Here is a 26,446-nt window from a genome sequence, read left to right as displayed (position 1 = left end):
AAAATCCAGAAAATCACATTGTCTGTTTTTTTTTCATTTTATTTGCATATTATGGTGGAAAATAAGTATTTGGTCAGAAACAAGCAATCAAGATTTCTGGCTCTCACAGACCTGTAACTTCTTCTTTAAGAGTCTCCTCTTTCCTCCACTCATTACCTGTAGTAATGGCACCTGTTTAAACTTGTTATCAGTATAAAAAGACATCTGTGCACACCCTCAAACAGTCTGACTCCAAACTCCACTATGGTGAAGACCAAAGAGCTGTCAAAGGACACCAGAAACAAAATTGTAGCCCTGCACCAGGCTGGGAAGACTGAATCTGCAATAGCCAACCAGCTTGGAGTGAAGAAATCAACTGTGGGAGCAATAATTAGAAAATGGAAGACATACAAGACCACTGATAATCTCCCTCGATCTGGTGCTCCACGCAAAATCCCACCCCGTGGGGTCAGAATGATCACAAGAACGGTGAGCAAAAATCCCAGAACCACGCGGGGGGACCTAGTGAATGAACTGCAGAGAGCTGGGATCAATGTAACAAGGCCTACCATAAGTAACACACTACGCCACCATGGACTCAGATCCTGCAGTGCCAGACGTGTCCCACTGCTTAAGCCTGTACATGTCCGGGCCCGTCTGAAGTTTGCTAGAGAGCATTTGGATGATCCAGAGGAGTTTTGGGAGAATGTCCTATGGTCTGATGAAACCAAACTGGAACTGTTTGGTAGAAACACAACTTGTTGTGTTTGGAGGAAAAAGAATACTGAGTTGCATCCATCAAACACCATACCTACTGTAAAGCATGGTGGTGGAAACATCATGCTTTGGGGCTGTTTCTCTGCAAAGGGGCCAGGACGACTGATCCGGGTACATGAAAGAATGAATGGGGCCATGTATCGTGAGATTTTGAGTGCAAACCTCCTTCCATCAGCAAGGGCATTGAAGATGAAACGTGGCTGGGTCTTTCAACATGACAATGATCTAAAGCATACCGCCAGGGCAACGAAGGAGTGGCTTCGTAAGAAGCATTTCAAGGTCCTGGAGTGGCCTAGCCAGTCTCCAGATCTCAACCCTATAGAAAACCTTTGGAGGGAGTTGAAAGTCCGTGTTGCCAAGCGAAAAGCCAAAAACATCACTGTTCTAGAGGAGATCTGCATGGAGGAATGGGCCAACATACCAACAACAGTGTGTGGCAACCTTGTGAAGACTTACAGAAAACGTTTGACCTCTGTCATTGCCAACAAAGGATATATCACAAAGTATTGAGATGAAATTTTGTTTCTGACCAAATACTTATTTTCCGCCATAATATGCAAATAAAATGAAAAAAAAACCAGACAATGTGATTTTCTGGATTTTTTTTTCTCAGTTTGTCTCCCATAGTTGAGGTCTACCTATGATGTAAATTACAGACGCCTCTCATCTTTTTAAGTGGTGGAACTTGCACTATTGCTGACTGACTAAATACTTTTTTTCCCCACTGTACAAGTAGTATAAATAAATATATAACGTTACAGGCAGTACAGATTGGTGTGCGTGTGGGGGGGTCTGGCCGTACTGGTCAGCAGACAGAAGCACTACGCTCCTGTGTGCACAGGCTCAACAGAAATTCCACGAGTCCATACCCTGCTCTTACATATATTGCATTACAGGCTACAGATGAATGCCAGTATATGGTGCCTGGGCACAGAAATAAGCAGCGCTCCTCATCAGGGCATGGAACGGGTGGTTTTCTAGATAGCTTGCAGTTGCGCCAGTAGTGTGGGCTTTGTATGACCGCTATCTGCCTGCAGGAGCGGCACAGGTTAAGTGTCCATAACATCAGCTAGATTTAATTGTGCCATCATCGAGTTCCATAGTATGTGAAAATAAACGCATTTCGATTAGTCATGATCCAAAATTATAAAAGGCATTTTATTCAGGGAAAGAAAAGTTACTGTTTTGCCAAGTGGCTTTCAATTTGTAGATTTGGAGCCACATCTCCGCTCACTGGCCTCACTCCTGGGGCGTATGGAAATGCTGGCTTATTACAAGTTTTACTGAAATGTTGCAAAAATCACTGTAAAAACCACAATGTGTGAAGACATTCTTGAGGGGCCCATAGACAGAAAAAACAAATCCTGAAGAAGTTCCCCATGTGTAGGCCAGTGACTACCACTCATGGCAATAATAGTACTGGAGGGAAACCAAAGTCCCAGGCAGGAACAATCCAACCCATCTGATCCATTTTCGTCCCTGATGTAAACAAAAGGAACAGGTCTGGCCGCACAAAGGATTTTTTTCTTTATTACAGCAGATGGCCTTCCTCAGACAATATAATGTTAATAAAATAAATTAACATAAAAAAATGACAATATGTAAATCAGAAAGTGCATAAAATAAAGGAGCGGGGCTGCGTCCTACCCCACGCCTCGCCATCTGTCTAGTCAAGAGCAGTAACAATTAACAAGGTGAGGCCCAGATCAGCAGAGGGTTCGGGAAAATTTTTCAATGGATATTCTCACTAAATACATTTATCAACCAGTTACATAATGTTGACTGTCTGCTTGCTGGGAGTCCGGCCCTCCACCCAACAGAGAAGAATGAAGGTCCCAAAGTCCCTTGTGTGAATGACTGACCACCATTCCATTCACTTCTATAGGACTAAAGAACCACGTCAGTCCCAGAGAAGTGAATGGAGCGATGGAAATGCATATTCAATACCACCGTTGGTGGTGGTACCAGCATTTGGACCACCAGAGATCTGATATTTCTGCACTTCGCCTTAGGTTAGGCAATAGATCTAATTAGTGGGAAAACATATGCAGTCTAAGACACACATTGGTTTGTTGCTTTTCATCTCATGTATATTATGAGCTCCTAGAAAACAACTTTGTGACTCCGATGCGAGGTCATTTCTCACGCATAAGGACAGTAATCACTGCCTCACCCCGACTGTAGTCTATGAAGTATGAAACTACCACATGATGACCCCTAGATGAGCAGTAAATATGGATCATGGATTTTACTAGGACAAATCTAAGAGCTAGGGACATGCACTACAGTGATAGAAAATAGAGGGTACAACTTGCCACCTGCTCAGCCTCCGATTCGGAATGATAGCCATTGTGCTCGTCCTGTGTATCCTGTGTGTGCACGAGGCGGGACAGAACAGAGGCGACAAGAGAGAAAGAATCATGCAGACAACAGATAAAAGGACACAGTCAACACATCAGCCTTGTGGAAGTCAGTGTAAAGAACAGAAGGAATACGACAGGAGTACCATCACCAACGGGCTTGTTCAATGTAGAGTGCACATCTAGAACTCGGTTCAAGAAGGTTTAGGCAGCGGCACAGCTCGCGCAGGCAAGACGGGGCACCAGGGCCCTCGCAGGCAAGACGGGGCGCCAGGGCCCTCGCAGGCAAGACGGGGCGCCAGGGCCCTCGCAGGCAAGACGGGGCGCCAGGGCCCTCGCAGGCAAGACGGGGCGCCAGGGCCCACGCAGGCAAGACGGGGCGCCAGGGCCCACGCAGGCAAGACCGGTAGCAAATGTATGAGTAGAGTACAGTGCTATGCGATCTATACAAGAAAACTATAAAATTCAGGTCATCCACCTAGTGGTCCTATGCAATATTTGGTGGCTTTGGAGGGTAACACAGTATGGCCCTATGGACAGACAGGTCCTTGTTTAGGTTAGCAGAAACAATGGCAATGTGTTACTTATAGTTAACTCCATGCCAGCATATGGCACATCATGGAAGTGCAGGAGAGAAATACAGGGTGCACTCCGTAAAGCTCATTCAGATATCCTTTTTGATTTTTTTTTTTTTAACAAAAAAAAAAAAAAAAAAAAAAAAAAAGAATTTCCATCAGTGTGCTGGATTTTCATCAGTTTTTGGTCCGGATAAAAGTAGTGCTTGTAAAAATAACTATCGGTACTTCTGCAATTTACAGCTTATTCAAGTATGCATGCGTTCTAGAGATAGTAAGGGAAGGAGCACACGTTAAATATTTGGTGCAGAATTATTTGCACCATTTCTGCATCTCTGGGCAGAGAAAAAAAAAACGCAGCGCGTTTTTGCCATGTATATTTTGCAGATTTTTCCAAGCTCGTTAACATAGTTGAAGTCTGCAGCAAAAACGCTGAAAGAATTGACATGATGTAAATATAAATCTGCAGGTCACAAATAAGCAACGTGTGCATGAGACTTCAGGACTCTCACTTTGCCGGCATCAGGAAACCCTACAGGTTGTGACAGATCTGCACCAAAAAAAAAACACGCAGCAAAAATGCAACATGTACCCCCAGCTCAACATTTTTCTTTACAGAACGTTGCCTAGGCCAGGGTTCCCCAACTCCAGTCCTCAAGGCCCACCAACAGATCATGTTTTCAGGATTTCCCTTGTGTCGTACAGGTGATGCAATACTAAGGAAATCCTGAAAACATGACCTGTTGGTGGGCCTTGAGGACTGGAGTTGGGGAACCCTGGCCTAGGAGACGGCTGTTGTCTAGCTGTGCTGAACCTGGTTGGGATATGGAGGCCGACACTTCGTTCCAGCGATCCCGGACAGCTCTAAAACAGCGCTTGTAAGCATAGGAAGCAGCTTGTAAGCGCGGCACGTGTTCTGCTGTCTAGCAGCGGTAGTCGGTCTCTAAAGAAACGAGTTGTAAACAAAAGAAAAAGTGAATCTCAAGAATTGCTGAAATTTTAATAGCCTGTATTTACAAGCACTGTCCGGCACCATCCATTTATGAAGATGGGAATCACCCTGTATGGGTGGATATACTTTGTTCAGGTTTACACTGCCCTTCACCAATGTATCTAGGGCTGCCATATAAATTCCCAACGAAGCCTGCTATGATGCAAAGCGCTCAAATTGACTATGTGCTTATTCAGTGAGGCCTCATTCATACGTCAGATTTTTGTGTATGAGTGCTAGCCATTTTTTCACAGAGAGCACTCATGGCCAGCCCACAGTCTAAGTGGCTGTGCACATGTTTTATTTTTTTCCTCTGACCGAGCGGTCGGTGGAAAATATCGAAGACATGACCAATTTTGATTTGAGGGTTGGAATAAGAAAAAAAAAAAAAAACCCACAAAAACTGACAATATGGGTCCACGAGTCCTGTGAAAAAACAAATCTTATCGCACTCAGATGACATCCGAGTGAGGTCCGATTTTCAGGCTGTCACAATGGAGAAACTTTTTTTAATTTCTCTACACACGAGAAAACTGGAGATCGAACCCACGATCCGTTTTTCTCTTACATGGAAAATTCAGACGTATTAATGAGCCCTTGGCGCGTCATCAGAGGGGCACAAGAATGCAGAAGAGCCTATAGGAGAAGAAGCAGAATTCAGCGGAACTCCATTTGCATCACACCAGTCTATTTAGCTGTCACAGGTTCTTCAGACTCCTGATTTTATGGGGATATTCGGATGGAACCCTTGGATGCACTGCAGAAAGGTAGTGTGAACAGGACCCAAGAAAAACATGGCTACTTTCTTCCAATAACTGCGCCACACCTATCTTAGGGTGCCAAGGATATGCATGGTAAAAATTAAGTAGCAAGTTTTTGAAGGTCTTCCGTCCTAATATTGTTCCTTTTTGGTCATAGATATTTTATAATTAAGATTAGTTATCATTTACTGGTTGCTCAATGGCACATCATAGTGCAGTTTTAAATGTTTGTTTAGTATTTATCGTCATGCATATCCCGCGTTATGTATGGTATGTTATGCCGTTTACCGATCAGATTAATTATTTTTCGCTTTATAAGACACACCTGATTATAAGACGCATCCCCAAATTTGTTGAAGAAAAAGAGAATTTTTTTTTTATGTTAAATGGGGGTCTGTCTTATAATGCCAGTATCCGTCTTACAAATCATATATATGTCCTTCATCCTGGTATCTATTAAACCCCCATCCTGGCACATGGCCCCCTTGTGCTGTCACATGGCCCTCCTGTGCTGCTGGCACACTGCCACCTTGTGCTGCTACACTGGCACATTGCCCCCTTGTGCTGCTACACTGGCACATGGCCCCACTGTGCTGCTGGCATGCACATGGCTCCCCACATCCCATCCTGGATATTTTCCCGTGGGCTGCTGGCACACACATGACCCCCCCAGTGCTGCTGGCACTCACATGGCCCCCCCATCCCATCCTGGATATGCACCCCTGTGCTGCTAGCACGCACATGGCCCCCCATCCCATCCTGGATATGCCCCCCTGTGTTGCTGGCACGCACATGCCCCCCCATCCCATCCTGGATATGCCCCCCTGTGCTGCTGGCACGCACATTGCCCCCACATCACATCCTGGATATGCCCCCCTGTGCTGCTGGCACGCACATGGCCCCCCAGTGTTGCTGGCACGCACATGGCCCCCCCCATCCCATCCTGGATATGCCCCCCTGCGTTGCTGGCACGCATATGGCCCCCCCATCCCATCCTGGAAATGCCCCCCTGTGCTGCTGGCACGCACATGGCCCCCCCAATCCCATCCTGGATATGCCCCCCTGTGCTGCTGGCATACAGATGATAAAATAACAAACAGTTAACTCACCTTCCGATGATGGCTCCATGCTCCCAGCTCCCCCACGGCCCTTCCTGTGTCTGTGCTGACATCCAGGAGCTGCTCATACAGGCATTTCATTGTGGGTGCAGGATCTTCCATCACATGACCGCAGTGCTGCACACTGGGAGTCACGTGACCGCAGGTCCTATAGGCACAGACACAGGAAGAGGCAGGGGAGAGCTGGGAGCACAGAGCCATCATCAGAAGGTGACTACAGTGACAGGGCAGTGGGGGGAGAGTGCAGGCACATGCAATATGCGCTGCTCCCCTATCTACCAACTCGGCACGGCTTCGGCACCGAGGTGATGGACAGCGGGTGCAGTGAATAATACATGAGCCTAATAAGCGGGAGCACTGACCACCCGCTGTCTCTGCAGCCCACAGTCAGCCCACCCCAGAGCCGCCCCCCCCCTCCTCTACAGCACACATTCGGATTATAAGACGCACCCCCCCACTTTCCTCCAAAATTTGGGGGAACAAAAGTGCGTTTTAGAATACGAAAAATACGGTATATATACACAACACACATACACATACTTGAGCAAGTGGCAAATCTAAATTTAATGTCAACATATTTTACATGGTGAATCCTTATGCCGAAGGGAACAAATTTGAGGGGTAAGACTTACCAATTTGCAAAGTTCATTTTTCCTTGGCACCCTACTATCCATTGGTTGTGCCTGGTATTGCAGCTGAGTTTTAATTAGTCTGAGCTGAAATACTACACACAACTGGTAGACAGAAGATGCTCGCTTTTTTAAAGAAACCGGACATGTTTCATTGATTTTAGACAATCACTTTGCGCTAATTTGCAAATGACAAACTTTTTTCTAACATCTGCAGGAGCCAGTGAGCGGCATACATACTGTCCACTGTACTAGCAAGCTGCCGGGCTTTCGGGTGCCGCCAAGCAGCTCTTTAGTCATCCAGCTGTTCCTCCAGAACACAAGCAGCCGCCATCAGTTTGCCGAAAAGCTCGCAATGCTGAAGATGCAAATCTCATCCACTGACAGGTGGCTTCACGCAAAATTCAGAGAAAGGCAGAGCGCAGAAAACATAACGTAGGAAGCAGAAGCGGCACGGTCCATGTGATGGACAAGCAATTCTAAGGTTATACTTCATAGAAGACAGACACAACATGCAATAAATAGGCAGAAAACATGAAGGTTAATCATGCGGATCATTGATCAGGAGGTCAGCGTTGGTGCAACTGTCAGAGTCATGCTCAGTGCATTATCAAACGATAGAAAGTATGATAAAAGAGTACTCACAATCACATTTACCTGTACGCAATCCCGATATCAACGATGCAAAGTACAAATACACATTCAATCATTACAGGAAATCTATGAATTCTAGAACTAATGCAGATAGTATAAAACATCACATCCACAAAGAACCGTTCCCAGGATCAGATCATCTGTATGAGACTACTCCCCATATAGGCTCATGCAGCAAGTTCACTTATTACCCTGTGTGCAGGGAAAATAAACAGACTATATTCTAAGCGGTCGGCCTAGCCTGACGTAGAAGTCCGGGTGTTCACAGATATCATGTGTAATGAGGAGGATCAGACAACCGCGATGTGTAGAGGAAGAAGGACACTAAACAAGGCACGACGGAGCAGGATTACCGACCGGCCTCCATCCGATGTATCAACTTGTCAAGGATCCTTACACACTAGTAAAAACGCAGAAATGGCAGCTTATCTTTTATTTAAAGCCATTAAATCTGAAGTGTTCTGCAGATACTCACCAAGCTTGTCTACAGAGATGCTCCTGAAACAGCCATAAAGCTAATAAAATGTCACGGAGTTTCATTTAAAGGGAACCTGTGTCCAGAAATGCTATTTACCTGCAGATATAGAGTGAATCTGCAGGTAAATAGTCTTTAAAGGGACTTTGTCAGCAGAGAATGACCGCACAAACCAAGCACAGGTGCTCAGTGTATCATGGCGTGACTAAACAATTAAGTGCACCCTCCCACCTGCTTGCTTACCATATATCTCGGCCTCTATGAAGCCAGAGAGGTCAATCAAAGGGGGGAGGGTTTGACCAGTCATTCCGCGCTTACAGAGTTCTTTTAATTGCTGTGTAGCCAGGTTACAGTGGCTACAGGGAGAAAATGTACTTCTAGTCTCCCTGCAGCTGCTTGCCGTCTTCAGGGTGGGGCAGGAGGCTGTCAGAGTGCTCGGGAGTGATTACAGCGTGCTCACAGTGTAGTCAGTACTGACGGTTAAGTATATGTTTACACGTTGCGTTTTTGCTGCATTTTCTTTTTATTTTAAGCTGCGTTTTACAGTACCAGCAAAAGCTATGATTTCAGAAAGCTCATGAACACACACTTTTTTTTTCTTTCCTGCCTGAATTTATAAAACTGTTGCGTTTTTTAAAGCTGCAGCATGTCACTTCTTTAGGTATTATGTTTTGCTGCATTTTTAGTATAAAAAAGCAGGTACAGCAGCATGTGAAACCCATTTATTTTGTGATTATACCAATTTAATCCATGTCTTGGTCTCCTCACCTAAGAATGGCTGATAGGATTAGTACAATTTAATACAATTAATGATACATGTAAATTAAACAGCGGCTGACCAAGGTATGAAATTGAACAATACCTGGACCAACTCAATGGCCGACCAAAGTATGAAAGTAAACAGTGCCCTACAAACTCAATGCTCTGCTAGTGTCTTCGGTAAACTATTCCCGACCAATTCACCTCCCCACGCTGCTACATTAGTAACGGTGTATTTTCACAAACTCATGTGAACTTTTTTTTTGTTGTTCAGGTCACTTTTTTTTTTTTTTTTTTAAAGACATAAAAAAAAAATCTTTTTCCACCAATTTGATTGAATTGCCCATTTTCCCAAAAATGGTTTCACATATGTCTTGCACTGGTGACCTGTGTTCATGCTTCTGTGGTGGAAGCATAGTTGAACATTGTGATCGTGAAAAACGCAGCAAAATTAGCTTTTTGAAAGCAGCTTTTTTACTGCCGAGAGCAGGTTTTGCATGCAGAAAAAAAATGCAGCGTGTAAACATATTAAAGGGACTCTGTCATCAGATTTCGCTACGTAATCTGAGAGCAGCAAGATACAGGGGCTGAGAACTTGATTCCAGCTGTGTGCCATGTAACAGTGTTGCTATATCAATACAAATACAAATCAGTTTTTTATCAGCAGGAGATTATCACTAGAGGACTAGGAGTGTCTTGACTCTTGGCCCAACCTCAGTGCACCCCCCACTGATTAGCAGCTGCCTATGCAATGTACATAGAAAGCTGCCCAGTAGGTGACAGACAAATGAATCAAGGTCTCTGCCTCTACTTCATGCTGATCTAAGATTACATAGTAAAACTTGTTGATGAATTCTCTATACATAGATAGTCCAGGCTAGGGACAAAAGTCTACAGTTACTCTGACTGTAGACTGCGTGACTCCATGCAATGTGTACGCTGTCACGAATGCGTGGTATTAACAGTGCAAGCGGGTAATCACAAGAAGCCGAACACATGTAATTGGTATGTGAATGCAAAAAAGCAAATCGAATACATGTGGTCATGGGCCAGCCCACATGCAGCAAGAATACTGGGGGATTGTGACAGCATCACACAATCATGAGTCAACAATCTGCAGTCACATAGATTGGCTATAGACTTTTGTCCCGAGCCTAGACAATCCCTATAAATCTAAAGGATTGACACAGAAAGCCAAGAACAGCACTTGGCCATTTCCATCTGATCCACAGACATTGATAAAAAGCGTCATTACTTATTGCCCAATCACCGTCCACCCAAACGCCTCCCGAGTGTGGTCATGGAGCAAGAAGGACTGAAGAACTGAACACCTAGGCAACCTAGCCAAGAAATGTCCTTTGTGAGATAAAACTTTGAAGGCTTTATGGAATACCAATTCTACTGTCATGTACTGCAGTAGGGAACACCAAGTTAATAAGTGCACCCTCGTCTACTCATCAGAGGAGTGTGGCTACAAAGGTTGCCTCCCGTTCTGGAAGACCTGGCAAGTCCATGCATCTACTGGAGCCCCATCACAAGCATGTAACCTTATTACAACATAAAGTGAATACAAAACCGTGTTACCGTAACTCAGCAGGTCATCACACATACAAGCAGTACACACTATCCATGTGGAATTGGGCTAACCACATAACACAGCGTACAGGCACAAGGGACACAAAACCAGTGAGACTGCGGAAAGGCCAAACAAAGCACGTGAAGCCAAAAAAAGACAAGCTAGGCCTGAAAAATGTTTCCATAGCACAAGAAAAAGACAAACTGCAAGACAAGCTTCAAGATCTCCAAATGGACAAAAAAAAAAAAATCAAACAACCCATACTCCTGGGATCTGTTCCGACCATGTCAGACTATCATCTGCTTGCTAAATGCTCCAGATCGAGATCTTGATACTCAATAGAATAAAAAAACAAAATGAAGATCTTCAACACGTGGCACATAGTGGACAAACAGGCGAGAGGCCGACTTGCTGGACACCAAAAATATCTTACCCTTATATCGGGCCTCTTGTAGACCTGTTAAAATGCACAAAAAAGTCAAGACCAAGGACTTCTTCAGTAACTGTCACATGAATGCTGTAGAGAAGTGTAAGACACCTAGGCACAATGGAGTCAGATGTTTCTATGGAAAGTTATCAGGATACACTTTAGAGATGGTGCAAACCGATTTGCAGGACCCAGTCCAGTGGTCGGCTCGATGATCGACGACTGTCGGACGCGAGCCCTGAGAAGTGCCTTTTATCTTCTGTCACTGGCGGCTCTTCTTTTGATTAGCCAGCCTGGTGCAATGTCACATTTACATCATACCGTAAGGATGACGAAATACCAGGCCGACTGATCAAAAGTAGAATTGTGGATGCCAGAAGGGCTCGCATCCGACAGCAACAGATGAGTGACCTGCAAGTCAAATCTCACCATCACTAGTTGGTTTGTGCCATTTAATTTCCATTCTAAACTGAATTTATAGAATTTGTTGTTTTCTTGTATTGCATGCTTACCCTTGTAATGTGCATAGGGACCATATGCAGACAACAAAAAAATAAAAGAAGAAAAATGCTAAATAATATAAGACTAAGAAAGAGCAACATCAGAAAGGAAGCTACAGCTTGGCATCTACCCGTCTAGCCGACCATTTACTAGATGATGTCTCTTCTAGAACTGATGGCTCTACTGATATGTACGGCCCAGAACTAAAGATTGCCTGGAGGTCCGCCATAACAATGCGTGTTGACAGGCACTAGGGCGTCACAGGATGATGGGTGCTGTAGTCTATACGTGTAGTGCCAGACTACATGACTTGTCATGCCACGCTTTGTAATGGAAATGTCAGATATCATATATACAAGAAAGACAACATTATATAATAACGCTAACGATAAAGTCAGATCAAAGAGATGCAACAGAAAATACATCAACTGGCTTCAGATGTCACTCACCCTGTAATCTCGAGAAACATTTTCAGGAGGCACAGAACCCGAAATCTGACTGGATATTGTGGCTGCAATCAGCTGCTTGCACCATTCAACGTGTGATCCAGTAGGACTGCAAAAAAAGAAGGCAGACACCTCCGATAAGGCCTGACAGGTAACACCACAGGTTTCTGCACTTGGTGCACACAAGGGCATGTCCTCCTCTTGTTTGAGCCTGGCATTATGTTTAGATCCTGTCTAGCGATCAGCGACCATGCTCGGCTGCTAACCGATTGTCTTCGGCGTGCTCGAATAATATGTTCGAGTCCCTGAGGCTGCAGGGCTTTTCTAACTAATACATGGGTTACTGAGGTCAGAAGTTACTTTAAAATCTTTAGTAAATTATTGAAGTCTATGGCCACAGTTTTTCGGAGCATTTTTGCGGGTTAGGGCCGTAGAATGACTTTTACAGGAGTTTTTTTCCCTATACACTTCTTTATAAAATTTGAAAACTGCCAGAGGAAAAAAAAAAGGTTCAAAGACATTAAAAAGTAAAGAGAACAATACAAACAAAAAACGTATGTGTGTAGATTTAGTTTGTTTTCCGGCTGCAGAACCTCTTTACTAATACATGTCATGCTTCAGAGGCTCCGGAGGAGGCATTGCCCTGTAAGAGATCTCCAGCCGATCTATGGTGCCTGGACATCGGGGACGTCTTAATTCTTGACCTTGGGAAATTCTGGACAGAACTAAATATTCCATATTCACAGAAATTATTTTCAAACCCATAAATTCCATGACTTTTCAATTAGTCTCGGCCCATTATCTAATCGACATGATACAGAAACATTTTCCTTGTGTGGGCTGAAAGCTTCTTCCCAAACCTCTGTAGCTTACAAGGCCGAGCAGTGACAGCTAATGGAAAAGCCGTATCGGCATGGGTGACATTTCAGAAAGCCTTCAGCCGTAATGTGGGGTTTGGCGTGAAGTCTGTTGCTAGAACTATATAAATAGTTGGAAGAGAACGTTCTCTTGTCAAAACCAATCAGGACCATTCTGGGAAAGAGGGGAAAGAAACAGCTCATGCTCGGATTAGAGCACCTCTCCCCGAACGTGACCTTTACAGGAAAGAAAGGAAGGGATGAAATGCTGGAATGAAGTAGTAATGGGCACTAAAGGCAGAATATGTTAAAGAATATTTTCATGTTTGGAACCATTTTTTCTTTTTTTTTTTGCAGGCTTTGAAAATATGACCTGGACTACGAGTCTCAGATGACTAGACCTCTCCAGTACTGGCGACCAGTGACCATCCTCGGACTAGCCGTCCGAGCCATTTCAAGGTATATTTCTTTACAACTCTGCAGCATCTCAGATTAAGACATACAAGGGCTCCATATTCAGTGCGGCATTAACTGCGTTAAGGAAAGAAGATCCAAGGGGGAACGTTTCTCCTTGTGGAGAGTAGTGCCTAGCCTGCGTAAGGAGACTTATAGGCCACGCAATGATACTGTGGGAAATCAATATGCAAATTAACTCTTCAAAGAGGATGAGGATAGGAACGCTAGCGCCACCTAGGAAAAGAAAAACAATCAATAACTGCAAGAAGGATTTGTAGCACCAGTACTAAGGTCGGGGGTCACTACGCTTGAGCTTCCAGTCATCCTAGTGTGTATATTGACTAGATTCCATTATGTCTGTGGAAGACGCCGGTCTGGCATTGCAAATAATTGCATAGACCCCTATCTTGTGCCAGTTTCTTGCTTTTTGTATACTTTAGAGTAACTTTTTAACAATAAAATACTCCTTTTATATCTCTATGGCTCAGTTTTGTATTGCAACTGGACATCCCCAACCAGAAGCGAACAGGGGTCTATTTCAAAGGGAATCAGTCAGCAGATTTTTCTATGAAATCTGATTGCAGCATAATGTAAAGACACAGATCCTGATTCCAGCAATGTGTCACTTACTTGACTATTTGGCCCAGTTTTGATAGAATCACTCTTTTGTCTGTCGTAGATGTAACAGAACTAAGACTTCTGGGCTGTGTATATCCCCATCTACACCCTGGACTGACAGCTTTCTATGTACAGTGTCAGCTCACTGGTAATCAGGGGTGGGATTACACAGATGACTGGGCTGCACGTGACACCTTGTCCTGTAGTGATAATCTCCTACTGATAAAATACTGATTGTAGTGAAACTACAGCACATAACCCAGTAAGGGTGCTTTCATATTTTGTTTGGGCACCCATTTGGTGGCCCTGTCTGAATCCCTTGCAAAACAGGACTCTGATGTATGCACCGACAGGGCCATAGACTATATGGTGCTGACAGAGCAAACAAGCACTCTGCCGTGCATCATTTCAAGCATGTACACCTACTGGAGGCAGACACATCACTGGATTCAGGCTCTCTGCCTCTACATTTTGCTGCTCTCAGATAAAAAAAAAAAAAGTTATGAATGTTTTGATTTATTTAAATTTTATTTTAATTTGTATCTGTCAAAAATGTGAAAATAAGAGGGAAAGAGTTACCGTAAATGGCAAGACTTAGAGTTCTCTCAAATCCAGGCTGTTACAGAGAGTTGTTTCATCGCTCCTGTGCCTGAATCAATATGGGGCTGGGAATGACTCGCTCATTGCTGGGGATTATTACTACTCAAGGAGCAGAGGGGATGAATGCAGTACATTTCTATAAACCTTATACAAAAAGCACACAGGAATGTAAGCAGAAAGCCTCAGTGTAAATACATCCCAGACTACTGAAAGAGCATCCTGATGGGCCCTATAGTATTTATAAGGGTTTGCACTCATCTGCTTTTCTAAAATTGCTCTGATGTTGTTCCTGAAATGTCGGACGAGTGTCAGGAGAGTACAATGCGATTTTTCTCTCCTAGCATCCGTATGATATCCGTATGCATTTTGCTTTTAACATCAGCTTTTGCATACAGGATTTCTCTGTCATTTCAAGCTAATTTACTAATAAAACAATCTTAGATACAGATATAGTTATATAGATGTCATTGCGATATATAGTCAGAGTGTAGTTTACTGTACATGTATTTAGGTAATAATTAGATTAAAAAAATGACATGGTGTCCCCCCACTTTTTCTTAACCAGCTGATGGAAAGCTGAGCTGCTGGCAGATGTGAATAGTCTGAGAAGAAGTAATAAACATGAAGCTTTCCAGGCTATTAATATCAGCTCACAGCTGTCTACTTAGCCTTTACTGGTTATTAACTAAGGGTGACCCCAAAAAAATTGACATGGGGTGATCCTATAATTTATAACCAGCAAAGACTAGGAGAACTGCGGGCTGATATTAATTGGCTACAAAGGGGCCATGGATATTGGCCCCCTCCCTCACTAAGAACATCAGCCTCAGTAATGGTGCATCCATAAGATGCGCCAATTCTGGCGCTTAAATTCGTCTCTTTCCACTTGCCATGGTGCAGTGGAAAATAGTATTGGGGTTGATTTCAGCTTTGTATTGTCAGTTGAGATCAAGCCCCCAGGGGTTAGTAATGTTGAGGCGTCTAAAAGTCGCCCCTTTACCAACTCAATAGTCAAATGTAAGATAAAGACACACACAGTAAAGTACAGTACTTTAAATTGAAATAAAGACACAGACTCCCTTATATGAAATAAACACTCCCCATCCAAACCCATTTATTAATGTAAAATCAAAAATAATTAGCCACCATATTCCTCTCTTGTCCGACGACAATCCATTTGTCCGATCGGCTTGCTGAGCAGTCGCATCATGCCAGTGCTCAACAAACCATCCGGATGTAACAGAAATGGAGTTCTATGTGAGACAAATGGATTGTCGTCAGACAGGTGAGGAATGTGGTTTATTATTTTTAATTTTATGCTAATAAATGGCTAAAAGAGGGTGTGGAGTGTTTATTTCATATAAAGGAGTGTGCGTCTTTATTTCAATTAAAGTACTTTACTCTGTGTGTTATTTTAAAATCATCCCACTTTCCACCGCACCAGGGAAAGTGGGAAGAGTGAATGCTAAATGTCAGAAATGGAGCATCTCAAGGTTGCGCCATTTCTGGGAAGGCTGAGAGCTGCTGTTCTTAGTCTATGAGGGGGCTAATATCCATGGCCCCTTCATAGCCTATTAATATCCGCCGGCAACTGTCTGCTTAGTCTTTGCTGGTTACGGTGGCTCAGTGGTTAGCACTGCAGCCTTGCAGCGCTGGAGTCCTGGGTTCGAATCCCACCAAGGACAACATCTGCAAGGAGTTTGTATGTTCTCCCCGTGTTTGCGTGGGTTTCCTCCGGGTACTCCGGTTTCCTCCCACATTCCAAAGACATACTGATAGGGAATTTAGATTGTGAGCCTCATCGGGGACAGTGATGATAATGTGTGCAAAAATGTAAAGCGCTGCGGAATATGTTAGCGCTATATAAAAAATATAAAAATAAAGATTATTATTATTAATTATAGTGGGACCCAACTTCACTTTTTTTTTTTTGGGGGGGGGGGGGAATAGAAGCGGGGTGGGGAGAAGCTGCCACTGACTGGCCTATGACAAGCACACCGGGACATATAAATCCCAACTGTCCTTTCAAAGAATCATTTCTATTGATCGCTGCAGTATTTCAGAAAAACACATGAACGGCCACAATAACGCAGCCCATGTCGGATTTGTGCGGCAGGAATCAGATTTATTCCCTGAAACTGCAGCCCGTCACGTACAGAGATACTCAGCGGCCGCATAGCTGAACTTTTCTAATGAAAGCCTATTGCAAACGTTTTATGGGCAAAAAAAGGCACTTTGGATATTTACTGAAATTTTTTTCTTTGATAGCCTTCATTCCATGTGTTTTGCCCCTCATAGACTACAAGGCAAAGATTGTAGGGTGATTACCCCAAATCTCCTTTTCTCAGTTGCTTCATTGGGGGGGGGGGGTCATAGGAACAATGGTATTCCTTCCATACAATCTCAGTCTTCATGGTGCACGTGTCTCCCAATGAAACAAAGAAAAAAAATATATATACCCCAAAAAGGTGCCTGTATCCCAAGCAACAATAGCAAAAGATGAAAATGGATGTTGCCGAGCGGAGATGGAAGAGATCCCGCTCTGCCGAGCACTTCATCGCATACAAGCAGTCCCTCGCCAGCTTCAAGTCCACACTCACTGCCGCAAAACAAACTTACTTCTTATCTCTCATATCCTCCCTGTCTCACAACCCTAAACAGCTTTTCAAAACTTTCAATTCTCTAATCCATCTCCCAGCACCTCCTCCATCTCCTCTCATTTCAGATGAAGACTTTGCCTTTCTTCAAGCGCAAGATCGATAAGCCCCAATGCCCCTCCTCTTAACTGCTCACCCCTGTTCTTAGACAAACCAGCTTCTCCACCATGACACAAGATCCACTCACCACCCTTCTGTCAAGATCACATTTCACCACTTGCACACTTGACCCGCTCCTGTCCCACTTCATCTCTAACCTCGCCACAGCCTTCATCTCAACCTTAATACACCTCTTCAACCTCTCACTTACAAATGGTGTTTTCCCCACATGCTTCAATCACACCCATCCTCAAGAAACCTTCCCTCGACCTATCCTCTGTGTCTAGCTATCGCCCGATAACACTTCTCCCCTATTATTTATATAGCACCATTGATTCCATGGTGCTGTACATGAGAAGGGGTTACATACAAATTACAGATATCACTTACAGTAAACAAACTTACAATGACAGACTGATACAGAGGGGAGAGGAACCTGCCCTTTCGGGCTTACATGCTACAGGATGGTGGGGAAGGAGACAGTAGGTTGATGGGTTGCAGCAGTTCCGGTGTTGGTGGAGGTGATATCTCTGGTAGTCATTGTAGGCTGTAAGCTTTCTTGAAGGTTTCGTCTGAAGGATCCAAATGTGGTTGATAGTCAGACCTGTTGCCTCTAAACTACAGGAACAGCACGTCCAACTTGAACTGTCTTCCCACCTCTCCTCCTGCTCCCTCTTTGACTGCTTACAATCTGGCTTCCGACCACATCACTCAACTGAAACTGCCCTAAAGTCACAAAAGACCTACAAACCGCCAAGAGCAAGCGACACTACTCTGTCCTTGTGGCGTTCTCATGTGGTGTATTAATGAGGGTTGTACTCCTGACAGGATATGATGTATCTTAAGGTACAGTTACAATTAGCGATGCACTAGCGATCCCAATAACGATACGACCCGGTCAGGATCGCTGGTGCATCGCTAAATGGTCGCTAGTGAGCTGCCACACAGGCAGATCTCACCAGCGATGCAGCAGCGGTTGTTACTTACCTGTCACACGCAGCTCTAATGACATCTTCCGCCTGCGTCCATGCGTCGCTCGTCGGCGCCAGCAGGAAGCCTATGATGAGAAATGGACCAGGACGATCATGCGCAATCAGTGATATCCAGCGGGGGCCAGGTCGCAGGTACGTGTCACATGTCACATGTAGCGATATCGCTAGCAATCTCGCTATGTGTGAAGGGGGCTTTACAGTGGCCAAGCTTTCTGTCAGGAGAAGAGTCTTTTCTTCTCAAATTACACACACAGGGAACTCCACAATACAATGTTTACTCAGTAACTGCCTCTAGGCAGAAGATGATGGTGGTAATAGTTGGTGCATTTGAGCCCCAGCTATGAAGCAGCCGTAAGAATTTGAAACAGAAGTCTTTTTACTGAAGGTAATGGGGAAAATTATTATTTACAAACAGCAGTAAACTGAGGTACAAGATTACACTCGCGGTTGATGATGGCTGCGTAGCTGCAGACAGGCAGATTTTAGTAACCTCTGGTTTTATTAAGTCTGAATATCTCTTCAGCACTGTGCTCTGTTTCTGCCCTGAGATAATTATTCTTCATACAAAATGGCTTCCTCGTCTGGAATCTGTCACCCATTTTTTGAGATATCATGTAAAGATATCATTGAATTGTGTGTAACCTAAGTATTGTAGTCGTACTTTTGATCCCCCCTGTCCCCGCACCTTTGATGCATAAATACCTTTTTTATCACTCTTCCAATTTATGGAAATCGCTGCGGTTCGGTCCGATGGGCGTGGCTTATTCTCCTTCCCCTCCCCCTCACCTTGGCTTGCTGGACGTAATTTCTTTTGTGAATATCACAGATGCCGTTGTTTATTCATGCCTGCGCATTGATAAGGTCGTTCACGCTTGTGCAGTATGCTTTGCCCAACTGTGGGCATATATGCATATGAAGACTACCGGGTCATAGACGCAGGGAAAAATACCGGCGCATGCGCAGTAGCGATTATATGCTTTGCCCACAGTTGGGCAAAGCATACTGCGCAAGCACGAACGGCCTTATCAATGGGCAGGAGCGAATAAACAACGGCATATGTGATATTCACAGAAGAAATTACGTCCAGCAAGCCAAGGTGGTGGTGGGGAATAAGCCACGCCCATCGGACCACGGCGATTTCCATAAATCGGGAGAGTGATAAAAAAGATTTATGCATCAAAGGTGCGGGGGATCAAAAGTAAGACTAGAATACTTAGGTATCACACAATTCAATGATATCTTTACATGAGCTCAAAAAATGGGTGACAGATTCCTTTTAAGATGTCCGACCACCAACTGCCACTTCAAATTTAAAACTCTTCCCCAGGGCTTGGCTCCTCCCCCTTCCATGCAACTCCAGAGCTGCAGTCATTGGCTGACTGCCTTGAGGCATTTTTTCAGAACCTTCTGCATATTAACACAGAGCTGGGTCACCTGATCAAGCTGGGGAGAAGATTAACCCTTTTTGTGCTGAGTGTCAGCAGGTCTCACAATGTATTCAAAATGCACAGTCCACATAAAAATTCACAGCATTTATATGAACACACTATATATCTGGTATCCCATAGAAATGGCCACTTTGTGGGATACCACATCCTCCTTTTCCTGGATCTGTCTTCTGCCTTTGACACTCCTGTTACACATTCATCTCTTGGCATCACAGACTTGACCCTATCCTGGATCTCATCATATCGAACAGACCGAACATTCAGTGTTTCCCTCTCCCACACCACGTCCTCACCTCGCCCCATCTGTCGGTGTTCCCCAAGGCTCAGTTCTAGGACCCCTACTCTTGTTCACCTACACCTTCAGCCTGCGACAGCTCATAGAATCCCATGGTTTGCAGTATCATCTCAACGCAGATGACACGCAGATCTACCTATCTGGACCTGACCACCTCCCTACTGACCAAAATCCCACACTGTCTGGCCACTATTTCATCTTTCTTTTCTGCTCGCTTTCTAAAACTGAACATGGACAAAACAGAATTCATCATCTTTCCCCCACCTCACTCTACCCCTCCACCAGACCTTTCCATCAATGTCTGCTCACTTCACCAAGTTCCGCATGATCGGTGCCTCGGGTGATCCTCAACTCTGCCCTCTCTTTCAAGCCACATATCCAAGCCCTTGCCTCCTGCCGACTCCAACTCAAAAATATTTCCTGGATCCAAACATTCCTTGACCAAAAAACCACAAAAACGCTAGTGCATGCCCTCATCAGCTCCCGCTGACTACTGCAACCTTCTACTCTCTGGCTTCCCCTCTAACACTCTTGCACCACTCCAATCCATCCTAAATTCTGCTGCCCGACTAATCCACCTATCTCCCTGTTATTCCCCAGCCTCTCCTCTATGCCAAGCCCTTCACTGGCTTCCTATTGTCCAGAGGCTCCAGTTCAAAACCCTTACATCAATTAAGGAACTTGCTCTTCTGACCTTCTGGGGGCATCACAAAACAGTACCAGACCCCAATCAGAGGAAACAAAACTTTCACACTCCTTATCTATGAACTGGTCCAATATTTATACTTATCCCTCTCCCATAATGATAGTTCTGCTTCACATCACTTGTCTGATCTATTTTATTATTTCTGTGCTGTGCATAAATATGTGACTCTTCAGATGTTGTACTAGTCAATGCCTGATGAAGAGACCTGAGTAGTCTGGAAAGCTTGCAATGTGTTACCATCTTTTCAGTTAGCCATTAAAGGCATCAACCACTGAGGACTCAAATATTCTAAATATTTTTCTAACTATGACATACAAAGTCATCCACAAGCTGTCTCCTCCATACATCTGTGACATGGTCTCCCGGTACTCACCTACACACAACCTCTCAAGACCTCCTTCTCTACTCTCCTCTTATCTCATCTTCCTATGACCGCATACAAGACTTCTTCCGTGCTTACCCTATACTCTGGAACTCTATTCTCCAACACATCAGGCTTTCGCCTACCACGGAAACCTTCAAAAGGAACCTGAAGACTCACCTCTTCCGATAAGCCTACAACCTGCAGTGATCCTCAGTCTGCTGAACTGCCGCACGACCAAATCTACCCTCTCCTTTTTAATGCACTTTTTATCATTTCTTGCAGGATGCAGCTGGGCCCCTTTATGTTGGCTTGGTTTTCTGTGTGATGCATATACAGTGCTGGACAGCCCGCCTGCTAGTGATCAATAGGCTCTTATCCAGACACTTTGCATCACACTTACCTGTGTGACTAGCGTCCTATGCAAGCCCTATCTGTGTGCATTTTTCTACTAGGCAGCCAACCCCTCCATTATTTAGGTGAGTGGGTGTTCTCATAATTAGGGTGTGTGCATTCGTTGTGGATTCTGCTGCGGATTTTTCCGCGCAGATTTGTCTAAATCCGCAGGTCAAAAGACCTGCGGTTTATCTGCGGATTAGCCTGCGGAAAATTCCCCACTGTGTGCAATGCGTTTTTCATTTTGCATAGACTTAAATGGTACTGCACAAAACAGCAGAAACTACTGCGAATCCGCAGGGCCGAATCTGCTGTGGATCCGCAGCAGAATCCACAACGTGTGCACACACCCTAAGAGTGCACCTGTGCTGCTCCAGCCTTTATCATTGGGGGCCTGCTGCATCCAGCTAGTGCATTTGTCACTTAACAAGGTTTTGGTGAGGCTATTTTTCATGGTGTGTTTTCTTTTGAGTCTCTCCGAGTGTATCCTCACCCATCCCCTGTAGACTGTGAGCCCTCGCGGGCAGGGTCCTCTCTCCTTTTGTACTTGTGTGTGCCTGTTTTGCTCATGTTTATTGTACTTGTCTATATTTGCCCCCTTTTCACATGTAAAGCTCCATGGAATAAATGGCGCTATAAAAAAATGTATAATATTAAATAAAATGGAGCAGTGTTTGTTAAAATTCCAAGGGGCTACTTTACTCTATTAGGCATGTGTTATACCTGCACTAATCATATGCTCACACAAGGCATATGTGTTACAGGCTGATGGGGTTTCAAGCCCATTCACATGTATAGAAAAGACAAAAAATGAATGAGTAACATAGCTACACTAACACTAGGTGCCATGCTGGCTATTCTTGAAGCTTGTGTGGAAAAACTGGCATATTGTGCCAAGATCACCGCCATACAAAGGGGCCGAGCTCTGAGCCAAGATCACCGCCATACAAAGGGGCCGAGCTCTGAGCCAAGATCACCGCCATACAAAGGGGCCGAGCTCTGAGCCAAGATCACCGCCATACAAAGGGGCCGAGCTCTGAGCCAAGATCACCGCCATACAAAGGGGCCGAGCTCTGAGCCAAGATCACCGCCATACAAAGGGGCCGAGCTCTGAGCCAAGATCACCGCCATACAAAGGGGCCGAGCTCTGAGCCAAGATCACCGCCATACAAAGGGGCCGAGCTCTGAGCCAAGATCACCGCCATACAAAGGGGCCGAGCTCTGAGCCAAGATCACCGCCATACAAAGGGGCCGAGCTCTGAGCCAAGATCACCGCCATACAAAGGGGCCGAGCTCTGAGCCAAGATCACCGCCATACAAAGGGGCCGAGCTCTGAGCCAAGATCACCGCCATACAAAGGGGCCGAGCTCTGAGCCAAGATCACCGCCATACAAAGGGGCCGAGCTCTGAGCCAAGATCACCGCCATACAAAGGGGCCGAGCTCTGAGCCAAGATCACCGCCATACAAAGGGGCCGAGCTCTGAGCCAAGATCACCGCCATACAAAGGGGCCGAGCTCTGTGAGATCACCGCTATACAAAAGGGCTGAGCTCTGAGCTAAGATCACTGCCATACAATAGGGATGAGCTCTGCGCAGACCGGCAGGTGAAAAATCACAGTCAGCTAACACACTAGTCTATTCTGAACGAGGCCTTGCAGCCGACATATTTAGCATTCCGGTCTGCGGGTTGGACGTACATGACAGCTCTTCTCATCGCTTACGTTTCTGCCAGGGTTCAGTGTGTTTCCCTCACTCTCTGTAATGCCCACGTACCCCACTTCTGCTGGGCCATAAGTGCGATGGGGCAGATGTCCGTTGGCATCTCCATAAGGGCTCATGCAGGAGACCGTATTATCAGTCCGAGTGCGATCCGACAAAACATCAGAGCATGGTCGCACCAATTTTAGTCTAAGGGGCCGTGCACATGTAGGATAGGCGAGGGGGGAGTGCTGATCCAACAGGAATGGGGGGTGACCCACTTCTTGCCGCCGGCAGACACGAGACAGGAGTTATATTCAACAGGTCCGTTTTTATTGGCCGCCTCTCTGACAACCACAGCACTTCATCACAGGAATTTCACTGTTCTCTTGCTCACAGACTCGGGTACCTTCACTTTTTAGTTTCCCCGTCGTGGCGTCCTTTGTGGCTCTTCCCACCGTGGCTGCCCTAGGCACTTCCACCACAGCGTTTCACCCTTCAAAGTACACCGTCCACTTGGTACCCCCAGACCGCCTCCGTCTGCGGCTACTGTCCTTTTGGGTCACCCCCCCGTGACCGTCTCCACCGTCAGCTACTCTCTGAAGGCTTTTACCGTCTTTCTCCCTACGGCAGATCCTCCTCTCTAGTGAGCTCTCCTGGCTGACTGGACCTTCCAGAACCTTTCCTCAGCCTTTATACTCCCTGTCCTGGTAGCTCCGCCCACTATCACCTGACAGTTACCTTGACCAATGGCAGTTACTTTGACCCATGGCAGTTACACTGTCACTTTCTCCTACACTCCCCACTGCCTCTAATGGTCAAACTACCACATGACAACCCTTTCTCTGTATCTCAGCCTACACCGGTACCCCTCTGCCTTTCTCCACAGGCAGACCTCCCCACACACAAGGCAGATTTTTTCCTTGGTCAAAGCCGGTCCGAGGGTAAAAAAAAAACCAATGATGCAATGCTGCATGACTGAGAGTATGATACGTTATTAAGATCACACTCGGCCATGCAAGTCAAGGAGTGCGTGGAAACATCGGACTGCACTTGGATGACATCTGATGCCCACTGACCGACACTATGGAGACGTTTTTCTCCATCTTCTCCTCATCTGAGAGAATGTGATCAAGCACCGATCACCAGAGTTCAGCTGACATTCTTGGATGAGAATAAACACTCTGGCTGCACTTAGCCTAACAATGCAGCTAGGAAATATCATCACATCTTCCGTCATCAGCGACAACATAAAGCTCTGCTGCAGAAAAGCTGCATCTACTGCGCTAGGGCTCCTTCACACTCGCAGGCACAGCTCTGCAGCGGTCCTGGCATTACCTGCTCCTGGGCTATGGGCTGGGGTCACTGTATAGCCTGTGCTCGTGGTGATCACACCTGGATCTCCTCAGATTAGCATTCTGCATTCAGAAGCATTAAAAAATGCAAAAACAAATACTGATGAAAAGCAGAAAGAAGCGAGCTGCAGAGCAGATGCGAGTGTGAACGAGCCCTGACAGCTCAGCCTCCCCGGTACATGCCGCACAGCTGCCGGTGCCCGCACGTACCTGTCCAGGGTCTCCACGCTGGCCTGCCGGGAGCCGGGCAGTGACGGAGGGGCTGCAGGTCGGGGAGGCTTCCTAGCAGCAGATGGTCCAGCGGGGCCGCCTCCCCCCGTGCTCTCCAGCCCCGGCACTTTATCCATGGCTCTTCCCTTCCCTCTCCGCCTCCTCCCCGGATGCTCGGGATGCAGCTGAGCCGCTTATCGCTCAGGAAGGGCCGGATTGGAGGCCTCGTTTCCTGCCGGCTTCCTGCTGTGATGGAGGGGGGAGATGCACTCTGACGTCCCCGCTGTCACCCAGCGGCGCCCAGCATGCACCGCGGCAGCGAGCAGCAACCCACGATGCACCGCGGCAGAGTCCTCAGACTCTCTGCTGTAACCCATAATGCAGTGCTGCAACCGCACTGCCCGGAGCATGGAACGTCGGAGTGTCACCGAGTGCTGCCCCAATTGCATACCCGTCATGGTAATAGGCGCACTACAGTAAGCCCCGTTTCTCACGGCTGGCTAGTGGGAAGACTTTGATGCCCGTAGCAGCCAATCAACGCTCTGTTTTCATTTCATGCACTCCTATGGAAAAGTGAAACAACAGAGAAATCTGCTATAAATGAGGCCTCTGGTGTGTATTAAGCAACATTTAAAGGGATTCTCCTAGAATGCAAGAGTGCTGCTGAAACCAATGGCGCTTTATGGGTTCACATTGCGTTGTGGGCAATGCGCTGACGGCATCTGTTACATAGCAGCACTAACGCCGCAATAATAGTAACGCATGCCAAAATCGGCATGTGTTAGTGATGATGTGTTACTTCATGACGCACCCTCGAACGCGGTCTGCAGTGTTTGAGGGTGCGTCGGGTCTAGCGCACAGCGAACGGACGCGTTCACTGTGCATAGACCTGTATGGGCTAACACATGGTAGCACACGTGTAACGGATGCCCCTAATGCAATATGAACCTAGCCTAAGTGAGTGTAAAGTGATAACGTGGCCTCCGTTGCATAAGCCAAACTGCATCTTGTCCACCCGCCCCCGAGACCTGTGTCTCACCTGTCGGGCGCTGTATCGGAAAAACAGATACAGGCGAGTTGCTGGGAGGGGAGGCAAAACAATCTCCTCCTCCCCTGACTGCTCACAAATAATTTTTTCTCTTGCCTCATTCCTCTGTGCACAGTCAGCCAAGGAAAGATTCATCTAGTCTGTCACTTCAATGGAATTACATGACAGGGACTATTTTATTGCATTTTTTGGACAACCCCTTTAACTGGGTATCTTAGGCTAGTTTCACATTAGCGTTAGGCGCAGCGCATGGCCGTCATGCAGCTCCACCCCCTCCGGTCAGCTCCTCCTATGGGCGCACCGTGTTGCATTTTGGTGTGCTCGGCGCACTGTCAAAAGGACGCATGCGCCATAAAAATCTTACCAGCGCACAGCCTGTGTACCCAATGCTAACGATAGGATACGCAGGTCGCATGCAGCGTCATGCGCCCACAGGAGGAGCTGACCGGAGGGGGTGCAGCTGCACGGCAGCCATGAGCTGCGCCTCCTAATGCTAGTGTGAAACTAGCCTAAGGGTATGTGCACACGCTGCGGATTCCGCTGCGGTTTTTGGCCGCTGCGGACCCGCAGCAGGTTTAGCTGCGGTGTACAGTACCATTCAAATGAATGGTAAACAAAAACC

At 45.9% G+C, this 26,446-nt stretch overlaps 1 protein-coding gene across 6 annotated transcripts in view; it reads right to left on the bottom strand.

The window, feature by feature from the left end:
* The window catches only part of MTMR1 (myotubularin related protein 1), a 113,125-nt gene extending 87,957 nt beyond the window's left edge, over positions 1-25,168 (bottom strand). The window contains exons 1-3 of one of the 6 annotated variants that reach the window (XM_073543606.1): positions 24,777-25,168; positions 12,032-12,137; positions 11,088-11,111 (exon numbers count right to left, since the gene is read on the bottom strand). In XM_073543606.1, coding sequence (XP_073399707.1) covers positions 11,088-11,111; positions 12,032-12,137; positions 24,777-24,913 — 267 coding nt within the window. In that variant the 5' untranslated portion in view covers positions 24,914-25,168. Of the gene's footprint in view, positions 1-3,071; positions 3,124-11,087; positions 11,112-12,031; positions 12,138-23,824; positions 23,847-24,776 lie in introns of those variants that run through there. The other 5 variants (XM_073543607.1, XM_073543608.1, XM_073543610.1 and 2 more) reach the window with 5 other exon arrangements.
* Between the last annotated feature and the right edge of the window lie 1,278 nt (positions 25,169-26,446).

This window comes from Dendrobates tinctorius, unplaced genomic scaffold, assembly GCF_039654945.1.
Source record: "Dendrobates tinctorius isolate UK_male_01 unplaced genomic scaffold, ASM3965494v1 ptg000133l, whole genome shotgun sequence".
In the NCBI taxonomy this organism is placed as follows: Eukaryota; Metazoa; Chordata; class Amphibia; order Anura; family Dendrobatidae; genus Dendrobates; species Dendrobates tinctorius.
The sequence above is the reverse complement of the archived record's forward strand: the minus strand, read 5'-3'. Positions and strand labels throughout refer to the sequence as shown.